The sequence below is a fragment of the Pseudophryne corroboree genome, chromosome 2 (genome assembly GCF_028390025.1).
Source record: "Pseudophryne corroboree isolate aPseCor3 chromosome 2, aPseCor3.hap2, whole genome shotgun sequence".
NCBI classification, from domain to species: Eukaryota; Metazoa; Chordata; class Amphibia; order Anura; family Myobatrachidae; genus Pseudophryne; species Pseudophryne corroboree.
Window position 1 is genome coordinate 590,753,908 of NC_086445.1, and position 22,694 is coordinate 590,776,601.

The 22,694-nt window shown below is 45.1% G+C and overlaps 1 protein-coding gene and 1 long non-coding RNA gene across 3 annotated transcripts in view; one reads left to right on the forward strand and one right to left on the reverse strand.

The window, feature by feature from the left end:
• The window catches only part of LOC135037852 (uncharacterized), a 307,719-nt gene that overhangs the window by 235,105 nt on the left and 49,920 nt on the right, over positions 1 to 22,694 (forward strand). The window lies entirely within an intron of this gene.
• SNRNP40 (small nuclear ribonucleoprotein U5 subunit 40) overlaps positions 14,821 to 22,694 on the reverse strand; it is a 42,902-nt gene continuing 35,028 nt past the window's right edge. The window contains exons 6-10 of the mRNA XM_063954586.1: positions 17,865 to 17,985; positions 15,763 to 15,845; positions 15,625 to 15,686; positions 15,388 to 15,491; positions 14,821 to 15,261 (exon numbers count right to left, since the gene is read on the reverse strand). Coding sequence (XP_063810656.1) covers positions 15,212 to 15,261; positions 15,388 to 15,491; positions 15,625 to 15,686; positions 15,763 to 15,845; positions 17,865 to 17,985 — 420 coding nt within the window. The 3' untranslated portion in view covers positions 14,821 to 15,211. The remainder of the gene's footprint in view (positions 15,262 to 15,387; positions 15,492 to 15,624; positions 15,687 to 15,762; positions 15,846 to 17,864; positions 17,986 to 22,694) is intronic.

Sequence of the window (22,694 nt, forward strand, 5' to 3'; positions counted from 1 at the left end):
CCGCATCCTTTAGGTAAGCTGCAGCGTCCCTGAAATAACCGAGAGTCAAAAGAATGTTATCCCTATCCAGGGTATCCATGTCAGATGCCAAATTATCTGCCCACTTAGCAATAGCACTACTCACCAATGCCGATGCCACGGCAGGTCTAAGGAGTGCACCCGTAGTGACATAAATGGCCTTTAATGTCGTTTCCTGCTTACGATCCACAGGGTCCTTGAGGGCAGCAGTGGCGGAAGCGCCACCTTCTTGGACAGCCGTGACAGAGCCTTGTCCACATTGGGAGATGACTCCCACTTTTCCCTGTCGTCAGAGGGGAAAGGATATGCCATAAAAATTCTCTTGGGAATCTGCCACCTTTTATCAGGAGATTCCCAAGCCTTTTCACAAAGAGCGTTCAGTTCATGAGAGGGGGGAAACGTCACCTCAGGCTTCTTTCCCTTATACAAACAAAACGTTGTATCAGGAACAGCAGGTACTTCAGAAATATGTAAAACATCTTTAATAGCCACAATCATGTACTGAATACGCTTAACCAATTTTGGATGTAAACTGGCCTACTATAGTCGACACAGGAGTCAGAGTCCGTGTCGGTATCCGTATCCTCTATTTGGGTAAATGATACCACTTATAATATATCTTTTTTAGCCAGTCTTTACCTCAGTAACATGCTGCCCAGGGCGCCCCCCCCCCCGCGCCCTGCACCCTGTAAGTGCCGTTGGAAGTATGTGTGGGAGCATGGAGCGCAGCGCAACCGCTGCGCTGTACCTCATTACTGAAGTCTTCTGCCGTCACTGAAGTCTTCTGTTCTTCTAAATACTCACCCGGCTTCTTTCTTCTGGCTTCTGTGAGGGGGTTGACGGCGCAGCTCCGGGAACAAGCAGCTAGGCGCACCAGTGATCGAACCCTCTGGAGCTAATGGTGTCCAGTAGCTTAAGAAGCAGTGCCTTTAACTCAGAAGAAGTAGGTCTGCTTCTCTCCCCACGATGCAGGGAGCCTGTAGCTAGCAGGTCTCCCTGAAAATAAAAAACCTAACAGAAAGTCTTTTCAGAGAAACTCAGGAGAGCTCCCCTAGTGCGTGTCCAGTCTCTCTGGGCACAGAATCTAACTGAGGTCTGGAGGAGGGCCATACAGGGAGGAGCCAGTTCACACCCAGTAAAAGTCTTATAGTGTGCCCATGTCTCCTGCGGATCCCGTCTATACCCCATGGTCCTTTTGGAGTCCCCAACATCCTCTAGGACGTAAGAGAAAAGTGCTGTGGCTTAGTAGAACAAGATGTTAATAGTCCTTGCCAAATCCGGAACTAGAAAGTCCGTATGCCACAGCTAACCGCTGAGGAGAGGAACGAGCAGTTACTGCCCAGCAGATGATGCACAGAGGCTGGGGTAACAGAAACACAGATGTTGAGGTGATACTTGGTAGAACTGCAGAGATTACCGGGTGGAACTGGTATGCACAAAAGGTGTACTGAACTCACCGCTGAAGTTAAAGTCCGATGGTGAGCATTGATGGAGACTGTGGTTCAATGTTGTGTGGTCAGAGATGCAGAACGATATTGAGATACTGCTGGTAATGTAGAATGAAACTGGAGATGATGTAACTCACCACTTGGAGGCAGATAGTGATTCTAGAGCACTGCTGGAAGCTGGAGGCGATGTTAGCACAACGCAGGAAGCCAGTGATGAATACACTACAAAACTTGGAGAGCGATGCTGCAGAGAATAGGAGCAAGAAGCAATACCAGGACACCGCTGGAGGCGAAGCAGAGCCAACGCTGTGAGCAGGAAGCCAGTGTCAGATCGCAGGAGGTAACCAAGAGCAATGCTGGAACACTGCAGGAGTCAGGCTGCACCGCTGGATGGTAGCTGGTGCAAGTCTCTTAGTGGAGCTGCATCACAGGAGCTGGAATACCTGGAGAAACAAGCTGTAGAATCCACAAACAGGAGAGACATGTGTACAAGGTTAGACAACAATAGACAACCAAAGCACTGACAATTTCCCAGCCCTGGAGCTGAATATTTATACCAGCTGGTGAGCAGGTTTTGGCTGGGTGATTAGGCAGAGTCCAGAGTGCAGCGGATAGGCTGGAGGATAACATGTGATATGAACAAACATGGCTGCGCCCATGTTTGAAACTGGAGGGAAAGTCTGTTTGTAAATTACATGTGGTAATCAGCAGTAATTGCGACGGAGGGCAGGAGACGCCATACTTTAAAACAAATGGGTTTTAACTGTAATGCTGCCATGACAGCGCTCCCCGGATCACAGGGAAGAGATTTCTGGTAATGAAATGCAGCGCGCTGCATGCAGACAGCACAGTTGGAACCCAGGCTTGGAACGCTGGGCCAGTCTCAGGAGACACTTAGAAGGTAAATAATGTTGACAAATTACCCGGATCGTGATAAAGATCTGTTGCAGTAGCAGAATCCACTGGACCCACTCCGCCGGAGCCAGAATATAGACATCTGCAATTGGGGTGACTGCCAGCAGCCCAGCACCACCTATATATGTGTGTCTCAATCCGGTGCTGGGCCAATTGTTTGACACCATGCCCTAGTCACATTATAAATGTCACTATCAGCAATTTTCCCAATGAACTAAGCACACAAATTATACCTTTCTTCAAAAGACATAGCATTTTCAGAAAATACCATTAATATTTTTGCTCCATGTAACGTCAAATACAATTTTACCAAACTGATAAAATTATATATATATATATATATATATATATATATATATATGTACACAGATATATATATATATACACACACATATATATATATATATATATACACACACATATATATATATATATATATATACACACACATATATATATATATATATATATATACACACACACATACATATATATATATATATATATATATACACATACATACATACATACATACACACACACACACACACACACACACATGTATACATACATACATACATATGCACACCACCAAAAAATACTTGCAGGTGATCAACAGACAATATTTGAATGGGTGGGACTCATCCTTTGCATATACCTTGAAAACTTTGAACTACGGGTGACGTTATAAAGTACTGCGATTAAGAAGAAATTTGGGTAAGTGTAGATAAAAATATAATGCTTTTAAATCCTAATTTTGGATAGCCCTCTGTGTACTGATCTCCTGATGTACAACAATACTGTATTTTATATCCCTGTTATAAAAACTTTTGATTATAAGCAGAGGTCTGCCCTCATGGTTGATGAGGGGAAAAATTTGCTGCACATAAGGATTACTCACTGTCCATTGACCCAGTAAAATTTAGTCCAGATAGGTTGACTCATTGCATTCATGGTAGCTCCCAGTTTGGCTACCATGCTTAAAAATCTAAAAGGATTTGTGCAGTATCTCAAGTGCTTAATTAAATTTATATTAGGTATGAATACTCATTTTAGCTCTATATAAAGAATAGGAATTTAATACCTACCGGTAATTCCTTTTCTCGTAGTCCGTGGTGGATACTGGGAAATGTAGTTACCATGGGGTATAGGTCGGATCCACTGGAGCCTGGCACTTTAAGAAAGCATTAGTGTGCGCTGGCTCCTCTCCTCTATGCCCCTCCTGCAGACTCAGTCTAGGAAAATTGTGCCCGAGGAGACAGACATACTTTGAGAGAAGGATATAACATAAAAAGTGGCGAGGCAACGAACCAACACACGACAATAACAAAGATAGCAGAGCTAACCAGAAAAGAGGAAAGCAACGCTAACCAAACATGGAACAGGGAAAGCAACAGCAGACCCAACCAAGAACACTTACAACCAGGTAAGCAGGAAAACTAAGCACTGATGCGGGTGCCCAGCATCCACTACAGACTACGAGAAAAGGAATTACTGGTAGGTATTAAATTCCTATTTTCTCTAACGTCCTAGTGGATACTGGGAAATTTAGTTACCATGGTGATGTCCCAATGCTCCAGGAACAGGTGGGAGACCCCTGCAAAACCGCCTGACCAAACTGAGGTCATCTTTGGCCAAGATGTAGAACCTGTAGAACTTGACAAACGTGTTCGAACCAGACCAAGTAGCTGCCCGGCACAACTGTAAGGCCGAGACACCCCGGGCAGCCACCCAGGAAGAGCCCACAGACCTCGTGGAGTGGGCCTGAATAGAACACGGCAGCGGCAGAGCCTGTTGAATAGTCAATCTGAGCAAATGAGCAATGGACTGCTTGGAAGCAGGGCGACCAATTTTGGTAGCATCATAAAGGACAAAAAGCGAGTCAGACTTCCTGTGACAAGCAGTCCTTTTCACGTAAATTTTCAAAGCCCTCACAACGTCGAGGGACTTTGGAGCAACGGAAGTGTCGGATATCACTTGTACCACAATAGGTTGATTTACGTGAAATGCCGACACCACTTTCTGCAAAAACTGTGGACGAGTCCTGAGCTCTGCCCTATCCTCGTGAAATATCAACTACGGGCTCTTATAGGATAAGGCCCCCAATTCCGACACCCGTCTCGCAGAGGCAAAGGCCAGCAACATGATAGTCTTCCACGTCAGATATTTCAAGTCTACCCTATACAAGGGTTCAAACCAGTCCGCCTGGAGAAAAGTCAAGACCACATTGAGATCCATAGAGCCGTGGGAGGGACAAAGGGTGACTGAATGTGAAGAACACCCTTTAGGAAAGTCTGTACTTCTGGTAGTACCGCTAGTTGTTTCTGGAAGAAGATAGAGAGTGCCGAAATCTGAACTTTGATGGAGCCTAATTGTAAGCCCTTATCCACTCCTGCTTGCAGGAGGAAAAGTAGAAAACGACCCAGACGAAATTCCACAGGGGAATATTTCCTACCCTCACACCAAGAAACATATTTCTTCCAAATACGGTGGTAATGTTTGGACGTGACCCCCTTACGGGCCTGGACCATAGTTGAAATAACCTTGAATGGGAGACCCTTTTTAGTTAAGTTAAAATCTCCCTCTCAACTTCCAAGCCGTCAAACGTAGCTGCTGTAAGTCTGGATAGACAAAAAGTCCTTGTTGAAGAAGGTTCTTGAGAAGCGGCAGAGGCCAGGGTTCCTCCAGAGACAAGGTCAGGAGGTCCACATACCAGGCCCGTCGAGGCCAATCTGGTGCAATTAGAATTTCTGAACTCTTTCCTTTTTGAGTCTTTTTAGAACTCTTGGAATGAGAGGAATTGGAGGAAACAGGTACACGACCTGGTAAGTCCACTGTGTCGTCAGAACGTCCACCGCGATTGGCTGCGGGTCCCTCGTTCTGGAACAGTAATGACTCAGCTTTGTGATGAGACGAGAAGCCATCAGGTCTATTTGTGGACAACCCCACCGGTGAATCAGTTATTGAAATACTTGAGGGTAAAGGCCCCATTCCCCTGGATGGAGGTCGTGCCTGCTTTGGAAGTCCGCTTCCCAGTTGTCCACGCCCAGAATGAATATGGCTGAAATAGCCCTTGCGTTGGCTTCCGCTCAGTGGAGTATCCTCGACACCTCTCGCATTGCGGCCCTGCTTCTTGTTCCTCCTTATCTGTTGATGTACTGCCGTGGTGTTTTCCGACTGCACCTGGATGGCCTGATTTCGAAGGGGGTATGAGGCCTGCAGGAGAGCGTTGTAAATTGCCCTGAGTTCCAGGATGTTGATTCCTGACTTGACCACTTCCCCTGGAACTGGGACCCTTGGGTCACAGCACCTCAATCCCGGAGGCTGGCATCCATTATTAGCAAAGTCCAAGACTGGGTATTGAAACTCCAACACTCCACTGGATGGGAGACTTGTAGCCACCACAACAGGGAGATCCTTGCTTTTGGCGACAGAGTTATACTCTGGTGCATGTGCAGGTGAGACCCTGATGACTTGTCCAACAGATCCAGTTGGAACATCCATGCATGAAACTGCCGTACTGTATTGCCTAGTAGGAGGCTACCATCTTGCCCAGCAAGCGAATGCAAAGATGAATTGAGATCTTGCATGGTTGTAGCACCGATCGAACCATAGACTGAATAGTCAAGGCCTTGTCCATTGGAAGGTACACCTTCTGACACCGTATCCAGGATCATCCCCAAGAAATGAATTCTCTGAGACAGTTCAAGGTGTGACTTCCGGAAATTTAGGATCCACCCGTGATCCGTAAGCAGACGAGTAGTCAAGTCAATGCTGTGTAGCAGCTGTTCCCTGGGCACCGCCTTCATCAGGAGATCATCTAAGTACGGGACTATGTTGACACCAGTCATGCGTAATTGTAGCATCATCTCTGCCATGACTTTCGTGAATACCCTTAGAGCCGTAAAGAGACCAAAGGGTAAGGCCTGAAACTGGAAATGTTGGTCGAGTACAGCGAACCAGAGGAATGCTTGATGAGGGGGCCAGATTGGGATATGCAGGTGTGCATCATTGATATCCAGGGATTCTAAAAACTCCCCCTCCTCCAGACCTGATATCACTGCTCTTAGTGATTTCATCTAGAATTTGAACACCCGAAGAGAAGGGTTCGGGATCGGCCGAACAGAGCCATCCGGCTTCGGAACTACAAAGAGACTTGAGTAAAATCCCTTTGTCTGTAACAGAGAAGGTACTGGAACAATAACTCCCGTTGAAAGCATTTTTTGAATGGCTTCTTGCAGGGTAGCTCTTGCTACTGGCGAAGCTGGTAAGCCTGACTTGAAGAATCTGAAAGGAGTTCCTGAAATTCCAGCCGGTATGCTTGGGATATGATATCCCTTACCAAAGGATCCCGGCAGGATTCTGCCAATGTGTTCGAACTGTTGAAGGCGAGCACCTACCTGAAAGTTGCCTTGCTGCTGGGGCCAATAGTCACGCAGAGGGCTTTGTGGAAGAGGATCCGGAGGCCAGGTTCGAAGTTCCAGCAGCCGCTGGTTTACGGGACTTACCGCGAGTTCCTCTAGCAGCATTGGAGGCACCTCTGGCTTTGCCTCTGAATCTGGCCACACGAAAGGACTGCAGAGAGGGCCCGGGGTAGGGACGTCTAGCAGGAGGCAAATATGTAGATTTACCTGTCACCTGAGATATCCACTTGTTCAGTTCTTTCCCGAACAAGGTATCACCTGTAAAAGGAAGGTCCTCCACACCTTTCTTGGAATCAGCATACGCTGACCATTGTCGCAGCCACAGGGCTCTACGAGCTGATATCGCCATAGCAGTGGTACAGCCGTTGAGGATACTTAGGGGGTCATTCAGAGTTGATCGCACTGTAGCAGTTTCTTGCAGCCGTGTGATCAGATAGTCACAGCCTATGGGGGAGTGTATTTTAGCATAGCAAGTGTGCGATCACTTGTGCAGGGGAGCTGTTCAAAGAGTACCTCTCAACTTACTCAGCCACTGCGATCACTTCAGCCTGTCAGGTCCCGGAATTGACGTCAGACACCCACCCTGCAAACACCTGCTTTTCCACGACACTCCCAGGAAACGGCCACCCAGAAACGCCATTCTACTGTCAATAACCTTGCAATCGCCGCTGCGATCACTTTCTTCGTTAGGTGCTACGTTGCCCGGCGTTTCCCATCTGCGGTCGCGGCGCAGTTCTGACCCGATCACACCGCTGCGATCTGCAGCATGCGATCGGGTAGGAATGACCCCCTTAGTTCCTTAACAGCCTCACTCATGAAGTTTGCAGCATCTTGAATATGTTGCAGTAATGTGACTAGCTCATCCTGAGGTGGTGTATACAACCCCTTTATAATATTATCAGACCATTTTACCCTGACTCTAGAAATCCACCCGCAAAGTATGGTAGGGCGTTGGGCTACACCGGTCGCAGTATAAATTGACTTGAGTGTGGTCTCAATCTTGTGATCAGCTGGGTCTTTGAGAGAGATAGGTACAGGTAGTACAATTTTACGTGACAGCCTAGACACAGACGTATCCACTGTAGGTGGGTTTTTCCAGACCTTCCTATCCTCAGCAGGAAAGGAATTTAGTACCCTTTTAGGAGTAACAAACTTTTCGTCAGGATTTATCCACGCTTCCCTTGAAAGGGAATTTAATTCCTTAGAAACAGAGAATGTTGCAGGGGACTTAGTTTCATATTAAAAACAATTAATCTGCTGGTTCTGCTCATCTGGAATGTTGAGGACCTCCATAATAGCATAAATCAGGGCCTCAACTCCTGGGGACAGGGCATTATCCTCATCCACCTTTATTTCTCTCTCATCTAACTCTGGTTAATCAGAATCAGACTGCAATATCTGTGGGACAGTGCGTTTATGAGAGACCAACAGGACGGGGCTAAGGCGCCTGTCTGTGGTCGGCAGTGGTTAACATGAGAGTGTCCATAGACTGTTTCAGGTTTTGTCTTTCTTGCTTAGCCGCATTCAACTCTGAATTTATGTTAGTAATCATTGGTTTAAAGGATTCCATCCACTCAGGTTCCTGCATATTACTACCCTGTGAAGGTATAGAGCATTGGGTACACACTAAAGACCCTTGCGAGTAAAGGTGTAAACCTATCCTTACATGAAGTACACACAGACTTATTTTCAGACATGCTGCAGCAGAAATCAGAGATAATGAGGAAACACAGTGCAGTATTAGTGAGACAGCACACTTATCCAAGACAACCCCGAATGAAGTGACAGAGGATTTGGACCAGCACACAAACCTCAGATCAGCGCTCCGCTATATATATATCGACCAGAGTGCCTGGCTCTCCCAATACTAAAGCACTGCTGCGCAGGTGCCTCCATAATAGGCATAAACAAATACTCTCCTGGAAATGAAGTCGCCAGGAGTGCCGCATTTCCTATCTATATCTCTCTCTCTATATATTATATATATATATATATATATATATATATATATATATATATATACACACACACACACACATACATACATGCTGCTCAAAAAAATAAAGGGAACACTAAAATAACACATCCTAGATCTGAATGATTGAAATATTCTTATTAAAATACTTTGTTCTTTACATAGTTGAATGTGCTGACAACAAAATCACACAAAAATTATCATTGGAAATCAAATTTATTAACCCATGGAGGTCTGGATTTGGAGTCACCCTCAAAATTACAGTGGAAAAACACACTACAGGCTGATCCAACTTTGATGTAATGTCCTTAAAACAAGTCAAAATGAGGCTCAGTACTGTGTGTGGCCTCCACGTGCCTGTATGACCTCCCTACAACGCCTGGGCATGCTCCTGATGAGGTGGCTGATGGTCTCCTGAGGGATCTCCTCCCAGACCTGGACTAAAGCATCCACCAACTCCTGTACAGTGTGTGGTGCAACGTGGCGTTGGTGGATGGAGCGAGACATGATGTCCCAGATGTGCTCAATTGGATTCAGGTCTGGGGAACGGGCGGGCCAGTCCATAGCATCAATGCCTTCGTCTTGCAGGAACTGCTGACAAACTCCAGCCACATGAGGTCTAGCATTGTCTTGCATTAGAAGGAACCCAGGGCCAACCGCACCAGCATATGGTCTCACAAGTGGTCTGAGGATCTCATCTCGGTACCTAATGGCAGTCAAGCTACCTCTGGCGAGCAAATGGAGGGCTGTGCGGACTCCCAAAGAAATGCTACCCCACACCATTACTAACCCACTGCCAAACCGGTCATGCTGGAGGATGTTGCAGGCAGCAGAACGTTCTCCTTGGCGTCTCCAGACTCTGTCACATGTGCTCAGTGAGAACCTGCTTTCATCTGTGAAGAGCACAGGGCGCCAGTGGCGAATTTGCCAATCTTGGTGTTTTCTGGGAAATGCCAAAGGTCCTGCACGGTGTTGGGCTGTAAGCACAATCCCCACCTGTGGAGGTCGGGCCCTCATACCACCCTCATGGAGTCTGTTTCTGATCGTTTGAGTAGACACATGCACATTTGTGGCTTGCTGGAGGTCATTTTGCAGGGCTCTGGCAGTGCTCCTCCTTGCACAAAGGCAGAGGTAGATGTCCTGCTGCTGGGTTGTTGCCCTCCTCCACGTCTCCTGGTAGCGCCTCCATGCTCTGGACACTACTCTGACAGACACAGCAAACCTTGCCACAGCTTGCATTGATGTGCCATCCTGGATGAGCTGCACTACCTGAGCCACTTGTGTGGGTTGTAGACTCCGTCTCATGCTAGCACTACAGTGAAAGCACCGCCATCTTTCAAAAGTGACCAAAACATCAGCCAGAAAGCATAGGAGCTGAGAAGTGGTCTGTGGTCACCACCTGCAGAACAACTCCTTTATTGGGGGTGTCTTGCTAAATTGCCTATAATTTCCACCTGTTGTCTATTCCATTTGCACAACAGCATGTGAAATTGATTGTCAATCAGTGTTGCTTCCTAAGTGGACAGTTTGATTTCACAGTAGTGTGATTGACTTGGAGTTACATTGTGTTGTTTAAGTGTTCCCTTTATTTTTTTTTGAGCAGTGTACTTTTTACAGTCAAAACTGGCGCCGTGTGCTCTTCACAGATGAAAGCAGGTTCTCACTGAGCACGTGACAGAGTCTGGAGACGCCAAGGAGAACATTCTGCTGCCTGCAACATCCTCCAGCATGATCGGTTTGGCAATGGGTAAGTAATGGTGTGGGGTGGCATTTCTTTGGGGGGCCGCACATCCCTCCATGTGCTCGCCAGAGGAAGCCTGACTGTCATTAGGTACCGATATGAGATCCTCAGACCCCTTGTAAAACCATATGCTGGTGCGGTTGGCCCTGGGTTCCTCCTAATGCAAGACAATGCTAGACCTCATGTGGCTGACTGTCCAGGAGTTGGCGGATGCTTTAGTCCAGGTCTGGGAGGAGATCCCTCAGGAGACCATCCGCCACCTCATCAGGAGCATGCCCAGGCGTTGTAGGGAGGTCATACAGGAACGTGGAGGCCACACACACTACTGAGCCTCATTTCGACTTGTTTTAAGGACATTACATCAAAGTTGGATCAGCCTGTAGTGTGTTTTTCCACTTTAATTTTGAGTGCGACTCCAAATCCAGACCTCCATTGGTTAATAAATTTGATTTCCATTGATAATGTGTGTGATTTTGTGGTCAGCACATTCAACTATGTAAAGAACAAAGTATTTAATAAGAATATTTCATTCATTCAGCTCTAGGATGGGTTATTTTAGTGTTCCCTTTATTTTTTTAAACAGTGTATATGAAAAATACAAAGAATATGTTAATAATATCTTCTTTGTTTAATTGTAATCATTTTTATAGTCAAATCTTTAGAGACTGTGGCAGGTGAGGCAGTAGCACACCTGCTTATCTTTTCCACAAATCTCCAATTAAAACTCACCAAATTTCCAGGAGTTTATACTGCTGTACCTGTGTATAATGCCCAGATGTACCATTTGGCTCATATATTGTGTGTAAATCTGACTCTGGCACTAGCTAGTGCCTCCTGAGACATTTACCTCACCACACGTCCCTGTACCGAACCCTTATACAATATGCTCCATTTAATTTCACTGCAGTATGACTGTTATTCCCACTTCCTAAAAGCATTGTTATTGCATGGATTTTTACCTGGGCTTAATACAATGTCCAAGATACTTTTAGGTGATATCCAGTCTACAGGTGCTATGGGGAGATGTGGTATTGAAGGTTGACGGTGTGTACATCGACCACTATTGGTCAACAGGGCCTCTAAGTCAACATGAGTTTTTGAATCTTTTTTGGTGTCGTTTTCATCGCACAGTGACCGGGAACCCCAATTAGTGCACTGCTTCGCTCACCATGCTTCAGGCAAGGTACTTCGCTGCGCTCGGCCCAGGTTACCGTTCCCAATCGTAGTCCATGTCGATCATAAAGTAAGAAAAAGTTTTTAAAAAAAGAAAGTGAATATAAACTCATGTTGACCTTTTGACCTGTCAACCTAGAACATGTCGACCAATAGTGGTCGACCTAGACACTGTCAATCTAAGTCTTGTCGACCTAGAGTCTGAATACCGCTAAGGGACGTTATCATTTGAAAGAGGGACATCTCTATCAGTGTAATAACAGGTATACTGCTGAATACTAGACAACACAGAAGAGCACTCCATTCTGTGCCCCAGCCCCACGTGTTTATGCCTGTATGTTAAGATAAATACATTTGGTGCCCTACCCCATGTATGGAAATCTTATGTTTTCCGTACTGCAGGGGTATATTGCATCACACGTACGCACTAGGGGGTATATTTACTAAAGGGCAAGGTTGCAGAAGTGGAGATGAGATGTTACCCATAGCAACCCGATTCCAACTATTATCTTCTATACAGGTGCTAGACAAATAAGTAGAATCTGGTTGCTATGGGCAACATCTACACTTCTAAAAACCTACACTTTAGGAAATATACCCACAGTGATTTAATTACTATGCCGTGGAGAGAGATAATGTGGATGGAGATAAAGTACCAATCAACTCCCAACTGCCATGTTACAGGCTGTGTCTCAAAAAGGAGTTAGGAGCTGGTTGGCTGGTACTTTCTCTCTCTCTCTCCAAGGCTTAGTAAATAGACTCCTAAGGAATAAAGAGGCAACAAACCTTGTTCATTGGAAGCAGTGTGGAGGTTGATCTTCCACCATCTTTTAGATTGTAAGTCTTCTTCCCTTACACTATCTTATACTCCCTTTGATGCACCTAACCCCTGGTTTAACGTACTTGTCCTATATTGTCTTAATCTGTAAGTGCTGTTTTGCTCATTTGTTTATGTACTCTGTATTGGGTGCTGCAGATCCCTTGTGGTGCCATATAAATAAAGGATAATCATCATCCCTGGCCTCCATGATTTTCCTGCAGCCTAGTGTGTTATGGTCTTGTGAGCACACGTTGCTGTTTTGTGTGTCTGTTTGTAATGCTGAGGGTTCGTGGACTGTGTGTCAGGATTGTTGAGGGTTTAAGGCTTCTGCCAGACTGACTGAGGAATCAGATGGCTTCCTTCTTCCTTGCCAGCAGCCACCACAGCTTTGACACAAGCCTGAATTGCGTACCCAGTGATAGACTGGTATAGCGCTGTGTATGTATTTCTTACATTCACTACAATACGACTTAGTGTCCCGTTTGTAAAAGTCCTATAATTGTGGCATGTATTTTATTTATTACCAGTTATTTATACAGCACACACATTCCGCAGCTCTTTATAGAGAATATTTGCCCATTCACATCAGTCCCTGCCCCAGTGGAGTTTACAATCTACTGTATATTCCATACCACATGTACATGCACACATTCACACTAGGGTTAATTTTGTTTGGAGCCAGTTCGCTTACCAGTATATTTTTGGATTGTGGGAGGAAAGCAGCACACCCTGAGGAAACCCACGCAAGTACAGGTAGAAAATACAAACTCCACCCAGTTAGGGCCATGGTGGGAATCGTACCCACAAACTCAGTGCTGTGAGCAGTAATGCTAACCATTACACCATCCGTACTGTGTATTTACCACTATTAATACAATATTCACTGTTCGTAATAGCCATAAGTAAACCTTTAAAAAAAAACTTTAGTGTATTTTGGCCTGGGTGCGATATAGGACATCTACATTAATGAAGGCATTCATTTATTGTGTGGGAGTCTTTGCCGGTTAGTGTTCCCCACTGTTGGGTAACACATTGGGAACAGTGTCAACCTTGTATACCCCACCCCCGTGAGATGCCTGGCGTGAGTGAGCAGTTTCCATACAGTTTTGCTAAAGTCGGGCGTCTTTTTTGCAGAAAATTCATCTTATTTGCATTGCTATGTGAGCACTACATACATAAAGGTTGCTGAACAATAAAAACAAACAAATCCTTTTTCTATTCAGGGACTGATAGGTATCTAGGTTATATTCTCAGCTGCTTAATGGTTTACAACAGCTTCCAGCTAAGTTAAAGTCATAGAAATATCTTAAAAGGCTTTCAGCAATCTTGGTTTGACACTGGCCGGTTGCCCTTTTGATTTTAGCATATGATGTGCCTGTCCGCTCATGGCAAGTTTTTGTCAAGAAAGAGACTCATAGTAAAAACACACTTAGTGAATCTAAACCATGAATGCAAAATACAAAAGAGAATGGCTACATTAGTCATCCTACTTTTTAGTTTGCCTCCTGTATCTTAGCATCTAATAAAATGAGACACAAAAAATATTTATATTTCGGCAGTACGGATGGTGTAATGGTTAGCACTACTGCCTCACAGCACTGAGGTCATGGGTACAATTCCCACCATGGCTATACCTGTGCGGAGTTGGTATATTCTCCCCGTACTTGCGTGGGTTTCCTCTGGGTACTCCGGTTTCCTCCCACAATCCAAAAATATACTGGTAGGTTAATTGGCTCCCAACAAAAATTAACTCTAGTATGAATGTGTGCACGTGTACATGTGGTAGGGAATATAGATTGTAAGCTCCACTGGGCCAGGGACCGATGTGAATGGGCAAATATTCCCTGTAAAGCGCTACAGAATATGTGTGCGCTATATAAATAACTGGTAATAATTAAAGTAATAATTTCTTAGAGAATGGTGGTACATAACTGAAGGTCTGTGAAAATCAGTACAATACTAATAAAAAAAAAAAAACTACAGATGCAAGCCCAAATTATTATCAAAACTGAAATATGTCAGTTAGTATCATAGATAAAAGAACTCTGGGGCAGATGTACAGTATTAAGCCTGGAGAAGTGATAACGTGGAGGGTGATAACACACCAGCCAATCAGCTCCTGTCATTTTTAAAATAAAGCCTGTAACCTGACAGGTAGGAGCCGATTGGCTGGTGTGTTGCAACCTTCCACTTTATCACATCTCCAGGCTTAATACATCTGGTCCTCTGACTCCTATGGAAAGTAATTTGTTTCTCAGAGGAATGGAAAAAAACAAAAAAAAAAAAAAACACTAACAACTCACAAATATAATAAGACCGTTTATCTTGCAAAAAAAAAAAATATATAGTAAAAACACCTCAAATATGAGGTAAACACTGCTTGTACCAGTAATTCATAAACAAAATAGGTTAACATTATTAGGTGGTTGGGGTATGGGTATATTGATAAAACCAAGTGGAATTTCCCCCCCCCCCAATATACACAATTTGTTTTTATATTTTTAAAAACAAACAAAAAAACCCACAAACTTAGTTCTTGTACGTTTTCTTTGTAGAAATCAGGGAGCCACGAAGACAAGGAAATAAAATAAAAAAAGTCACCACGGGCTGGAGCTAGTAAAGTTATGGCTCTGGTAACTAGTTCTCCATCTGAGAAGGACACAGTTATGAAAGTCGTTCTAAAACAAAATGGTGTGATCACTGGATTTCCCCCATGTACAGTCTTTTGTCACTCGACGCAGAAAGAACTGTGAATAAAAGAAGGGGGAAAAAAAAAAAAAAGAAGGTCAAGATATCTGGCACAGACTTACATTGCCAATTTTCTGTTAACATTGTTTGGATTGGAAAAAATGGCAAAGCCTCAGGAAACTCACCAATGGCCTCTTCAGGGTGGAATACCACCTCATTGACTGAGCCTGCATGGCCAGGCAGTTTGTAGAGAATCCTGCGGGATGTGGTGTCCCACACATACACAAATCTGCAATACAACAAATAAAAAAGGTGGAGAGGAGTGTTGTAAACGGCACCAAGAGATGACTATACGGATGTATGAAGGAAAATTCAAGTCGGGAGTGAGACGAGTCAAAGAAATAGCGGACAAATCCTTTTACCTGTCTGCTGATCCTGCTGCTATTTTGCTACCATCAGAAGACCACGAACAACGTAATAAATTCTGTAATAGAAAGAGGTCACGTGTCTTTAACAGCATCTGCACTGGCAGAGATAGACCAGGGATGAAAGCCACCAACCTTTTCAAAATTGTGAACATTCCCTTGGAATATCTTTACACATCTTTCCTTTGGGGCAAACGGACGGACATCCCACACACGAACTATAAAGAAGACACAAGCATGAGAGAGATGCGCTTTCATTTCAAAGGCTGCTTTGTCTCCTTGCTGTCCCACACACGTTCTATTGCCACCCCATGCAACTATGTTATAGCATGTCATTTTTGTAGGAATTGAGAGCAAATGCCTAGGACTGGCTATGAGCAACACCAGTTCCTGTGCACTCATTTTCAGTAAGGTTATCAGGTCTGTCTGTATATAGTGCATAATTGAAATCACTGGTAATAGACCATATTAAACGTATGTTTTACAGTATAACATACGTACAATATGGAGAAAGAGGCAGCTTTTCAATGTTTATGACTATTCACGTGTGATGCAAAGGAATATGTAATTAGTCATTTTTTATCACTCCCTTCTGGCCTATAGAGAGACTGGTCCTGTAAGCACACTCCACCTATCATTTTATTTCTGAATGGAGAGAAACCTCACACACCACCTATGCTACTTTGCTGGAGAATTAATAATCCAAAGCTGTTCTAGTTGGAAATGTAGCCTAAAACATGGAGACAGGAAGGGAAAGGGGATTGTGCATATGGGCAAATTACACATGGAAGCGATAGAGGAGTACACATCTGTGGCAAAGCAACAAGGACAACACACGGCAGAGAACAGGAAGTACAAAGATGTGGCTGTGACAGCTGCTATTTCTTTGGAAGGAAAGAGGTTTTAGGTGTTGTAGAAACATTTGAACAACTTAGACAAATTTTATCCTTAAAAAAATGGGACATAGTTATGTGACCGGCGGTCACAATACCTCCCCCTACATCCCGCCCCCTTAGAATCCCGACAGTCGGCATGCCAACTAGCAAGGACTACTCCCACTTGTGGGTGTCCACGACACCCATGGAGTGGGAATAGAACTTGTGGCGAGCGCAGCTCGCAAGGAACTGGTTACACCGGCCATACCTATCCCGGCGTATGTATGGTGACTGGCGGTCACGCATACCTAACCCTTAAAAAAAAAAAAAAAAAAAAAGTGTCAGGTTTTTTTTTTAATGCTTTAATAAAGCTTAAAATTAATTTTTAGAAATATATTTAAATATTTGATTTTGCACCCCACCCTCCATCACCGTGTCCATAGGCCCCCCATTGTATAATACTTCCCTACCCAAACAGAAATAGCACCCGCCCCCTACTGGTAATAGATCCATGGGGACCAGCCCCCACTGTGTCAATGGGACCTCCCCCCCAATGTGTAACTATATAGTTATTTTATTTATGAATCCCCACCCCCAGCCAGACTCATCAGTCCCCCCTGCTGCAGCTAATAACGGCACACGCAGAGATCAGCACAATTGCGCTGGGGAAAGGTACTATGTTACCCTCCAAGCAGGTTTAGTTCCAGCGCATGCATCCTGGAATGCCACTCACAAGGCATTCTGGGGTACTATTTCGGGGAGTAAGGTTAATGGTCAGAGACCGCCACATCACTCCCAGGGGGCTGCTGCACCAGGAGGAAGTCCGTTCTGCACTTGTGCAGAATGGATTTCCTCCATACAGAAGGGCAAGCAGCACCATTCTATGTGATACGACCAAGACAGGTAACAGACTCTTGGCTGAGGTCGTATCAGATACGATAATGCTAGGCAAGTGGTAAAGTGATTACACCAGCTATCATCAACTTTGACAAAAGTGCATTTTACCAGGGTTAGAAAAACTACCAGCGCAATAATACAACATCTATAAATTACAAGTACATGTTTTACTTAGTATAACATAAGCTATTTGTCTCCATAGTGAAAAACAAATCTCAAAACCAAAAACACACTATTTACATAAATTATTAAATAAAGCTGCTGCGTTGGCACACGGACAGAAGTAGCAGTGAGAGACACTTGCAGTAGCTGCATTCAGCTAGTTTATCACATTGGTGACTGCAATAGCCTTTTCAGAGTGAGTAAGTCATAAGGACAATTAGAGATGATATAGCAGGGCAAAACAAGTCTTCTAACAAATTGCAACCCCTTCTCAATGTCTTCTGCTCCTCTCCTTTATATTACCTGTATTATCCATAGCATTTGAGAGAAGGTAAGAGCCTTCAGAACTGAGGCTGAGACCTGTCACAGAGTCCCCATGTCCCCTCATCGTGTACATCAACTTGTTCTGCCTCAAATCCCAAACCTGACAAAGAACATAAAAAATAAGTTTATACAGTCACTAAACTATAAAGTTTCAGATTCTACTCACAATACCTGCACTTCATAGAAGTCATTACACTGGGTTAGTTAGGCTCTACACTAGAAATGTAGAGACAGGCAGTATAAGTTTTCTTCTACAATATCCTTGGCAGCTATTACAATGGGATGTACCCAATAAGCCACATATATACAGTATATAAAACATTTTATGTGGCTGTGTAGAGAATGTCTCCCGGACAGAGTCAGATGATAGACTTGACTTGAAAATGCTGCAGAGCTCTGTTGCAGGGATGCGAGCCTTGCCACTGCTCTAGTACAATACTCTTAGTACCACTGGTGCCTCTTCTGCATTGTTCTGGAATGCATACAGTTATCCGTAACTTTATGATTTTCTGTTCTAGATAGTGATTGCTTTAAGAACTAGAAAATGCAATATGTTTGTTTTTCATTCACCGGTTGTGGACATAAAAGATGGTAATAAAATCTCTTGAATGATATGAAATGACACCACTTTAAACAGGAAAGATGGCTTAGTTATCAGTGTCTACAAAAATATCTAAAAAAGGTTCTTTGAAGCATAGTGCTTGCAAGTCACCAACTTCTTGCAGAGGTAAGGGACACTAGGAAAACTACTTTTAGTGTCATCTATCAAAAAGAAGCTCTCTGATAAATGGAGAACCCATCTGCTTTTTTTAGTACCAAAATAAGATCCCAAGAGCCACAAAAAAATAAATAAATAAAAAAAAATAGTGAATGGATTATTTTTACGGATTATAAAATAAAAGGAGATTTATGGTAAGAACTTACCTTTGTTAAATCTTTCTGCGAGGTACACTGGGTTCCACATGGATAACATCGGGGTGTAGAATTGGATCTTGATCCGAGGCACCAACAGGCTAAAAACTATGACTGTTCCCAAGATGCACAGCGCCGCCTCCTCTATAACCCCGACTCCGTGCACAAGAGCTCAGTTTTGTTAACCAGTCCAATGCAGTAGCAGGTAAAAGACGACAACCGTTAGTAGCCACATATACCACATTCTCATGACAGGAGAAGGTACCAGCGGCTAATGCCATACAAACCCAAAGAAGTTAAGTGCGTCAAGGTGGGCGCCCTGTGGAACCCAGATTACCTCGCAGAAAGATTTAACAAAGGTAAGTTCTTACCATAAATCTCCTTTTCTGCAGCGGGGTACACTGAGTTCCACAGGGATAACATCGGGGATGTCCTAAAGCAGTTCCTCATGGGAGGGAGACGCACTACAGCGGGCACAAGAACCCGGCGTCCAAAGGAGGGATCCTGGGAGGCGGAAGTATCGAAGGCATAAAACCTTATGAAAGTGTTCACTGAGGACCACGTAGCTGCCTTGCACAATAGTTCAAGGGTCGCACCACGGCGGCCGCCCAAGAAGGTCCAACAGACAGAGTAGAATGGGCTTTGATGGTAGCAGGAGCTGGAAGGCCAACCTGTACATAAGAATGTGCAATCACCATTCTAATTCCTCTGGCCAAGGTCTGCTTATTAGCAGGCAAACCACGTTTGTTAAAACAAAAAAAGGACAAAGAATCAGATTTCCAAAGCGAAGCTGTTCTCTTCACATAAATATGGAGAGCCTGTACCACATCCAAAGACCGCTCTTTAGAGGATAAACCTGGAAAGGTAAAGGCTGGAACCAATCTCTTGGTTAAGGTGGAAAGACGACACCACCTTAGGCAGATAACCGGGGCGAGTTCTAAGAACAGCCCGGTCACGGTGAAAAATCAGAAAGGGTGACGACAGGACAAGGCACCAAAGTCTGAAACCCGTCTAGCAAAGGCGGTAGCCAGCAGAAAAAAGACCTTAAGAGTAAGCCACTTAAGGACCACAGACTCAAGAGGTTCAAACGGAGACTCTTGTAAGGCATCCAGAACAACCGACAAATCCCAAGGAGCCACAGGCGGGACATAGGGAGGTTGTATCCGCAAAACACCCGAGAGAATGTATGAACATCAGGCAGAGTCGCAATCTTTCTCTGAAACCATACCGACAAGGCAGAAATATAAACCTTGAGGGAGGCCAGACGAAGGCTTAAGTCCACACCCTGTTGCAGGAAAGCCAAAAGTTTGGCCGTACTGAACTTGTATGCATCATAATTTTTAGTTGCACACCAAGCAAAATAAGAATTCCAGACCCTATGGTATATTAGAGCAGAAGCCGGTTTACAGGCCATCAACATAGTTTGAATGACCGCCTCAGAAAAACCTTTGGCCCTCAGTACGGAAGCTTCAAGAGCCACGCCGTCAAAGCCAGCCGGGCCAAATCCTGGTAGACACAAGGGCCCTGAACAAGGAGGTCTGGGCGCTGCGGAAGTAGAAAAGGACGCTCTACCGAGAGACCCTGCAGGTCTGAAAACCAATGCTGTCTGGGCCACGCTGGAGCGATTAGAAGTAGTATTCCTCCTTCTTGCTTGAACTTCCTCATCACCCTAGGCAGAAGTGACACCGGAGGGAACATGTACAGCAGCCGAAAGTTCCATGGAATTGCCAGTGCGTCCACGAACGCTGCTGGTCCTTGCTCCGAAGACCGGAACCTTGTGATTGTGTCAAGATGCCATCAGGGCCACATCTGGTAGACCCCACTTGTCCACTAGAAGTTGAAAAACTTCTGGATGAAGGCTCCATTCTCGAACGTGTAAGTCCGCTTCCCAGTTGAGGACTCCCGGAATGAACACTTCCGATATGGCTGGCAGATGGCGTTATGCCATGCGGCTTCGAGTACCGCCTTGATGATTTATGTACGCCACCGTGGTGGCGTTGTCCGACTGTACTTGAACAGGCCTGTTCTGTACCAGAGGCAGTGTTAGTGTCAACGCATTGAACACTGCCTGCAATTCCAGAAAGTTTATCGGGAGGAGAGACTCCAACACCAAGCCCCAACCCTGCAGACTGGCATCAGTCGTCGGAAGGACCCAGTTAGAGATCCAGAAGGGATGACCATGACAAGCAGACCTCAGGAGTCAAGGAGATCAAGTGAGTCCTGACCCGGTGCAGCAGGCCGTCCCAGTCGGAGTGCATCAACCTCTGCAGGGGGCGGGAATGAAATTGAGCGTACTCCACCATGTCGAAAGTCAACACCATGAGGCCTAGTACTTGCATCGCCGAGTGTATCGACACACGTGGGCGAGAGAGGAAGCATCTTATTTTGTCCTGAAGTTTCAGGACCTTCTCTGGAGAGAAAAACAACCGCTGGTTGTGGGTGTCCAATAGCGCTCCCAGGTGCACCATGCTATGAGCAGGGACCAGGGACTCTTCCAGTTGATGAGCCACCCGTGGGCTTGTAGGAAATTGGACCGGCAGTTCCAGATGACAGAGGAAAACTTCTGGAGAGTTCGCCAAGATCAACAAGTCGTCCAAATACGGCAGGATCCTAATACCCTGATGGCGGAGTAGAGCTGTCATGACCGTCATGATCTTGGTGAAAATTCTTGGAGCCGTGGTCAGACCGAAAGGCAAGGCCTGGAATTGAAAATGTAGGTTGCCAATAGCAAACCGCAGGTATTGTTGATGCAACAGTGCAACAGGTACCATATAGTCCTTGGGCTCCAAAGCCAGAACAATACAGCGAAGCGTTTCCATACGGAATTTGGAAACTTTCACAAACTTGTTCAAAGATTTGAGGTTGAGAATGGGCCGAGAAGACCCATTCTGTTTCGGTTCCAGGAACAGCGTAGAATAGTACCCCCTGCCTCTCTGAGCCAGAGGCACCGGCACTATCATTCCTGTATCCAGGAGAGATTGTACCACCAAGTGGAGAGTTTTTGCTTTTACCTAACCTGAAGGGATGTTTGTTGAGCAAAACTGGCGAGGGGGACGTTTCTTGAAAGAGATGGCGTATCCGTGAGTGACTACTTCCCTTACCCAGGCATCCAAAGAAGTCTGTAACCATGCCTGAGCAAACCTTAGAAATCGGCCTCCCACCTTGGGATCCCCCAGAGGGAGGCCTGCCTGTTGTGGAAGCAGGCTGACGGGCAGCACAGGCACGTTTAGGTTTGGGGTTACCAGATTTTGAAGTGCGAGCCTGTTTTGGGTACGCCTGACCCTTTTGCTTTACCTGGAGGTCAAAAGGAACGAAAGGAAGTATTCAGCCTTCGGAGCAGTACTAGGCAGGCATGCCGTCTTAGCTGATGCCAAGTCAGCCACAATCTTGTTGAGATCTTCCCCAAAAAGATTGTTTCCCTTAAAAGGGATTACCTCCAAGGTCTTTTTAGAGTCCAGATCTACTGGCCAGGACCGCAACCGGAGAATTCAGCGAGCCAGAATGAATGTAGTAGACGCCTTGGCCGCCAGAACACCAGCATCAGATGCTGCCTCCTGTATATAATGAGGCTGTAATAATATATGAAAGACACTGTCTGACATTATCAGGAAAATTAAACGGTAGTTCCGCTTCAACTTCCTGACCCCAGGTTTCAATAGCTTGTCCCGCCCAAGAAGCCGCAATAGTGGGTCTATGCACAGCTCCAGCAAGAGTGTAAATGGACTTCAAGCAACCCTCCACATGCTTACCCATCGGTTCCTACAGTGAGGTGATGGTAGCGACAGGTAGAGCAGAGGACACCACCAGACGCGTGACTTGTGAATCCACCGGTGGTGGTGGTTTCCCAATTTTTACTTAACTCTGCAGCGAGGGGATAACGAGCTAGCATCTTCTTAG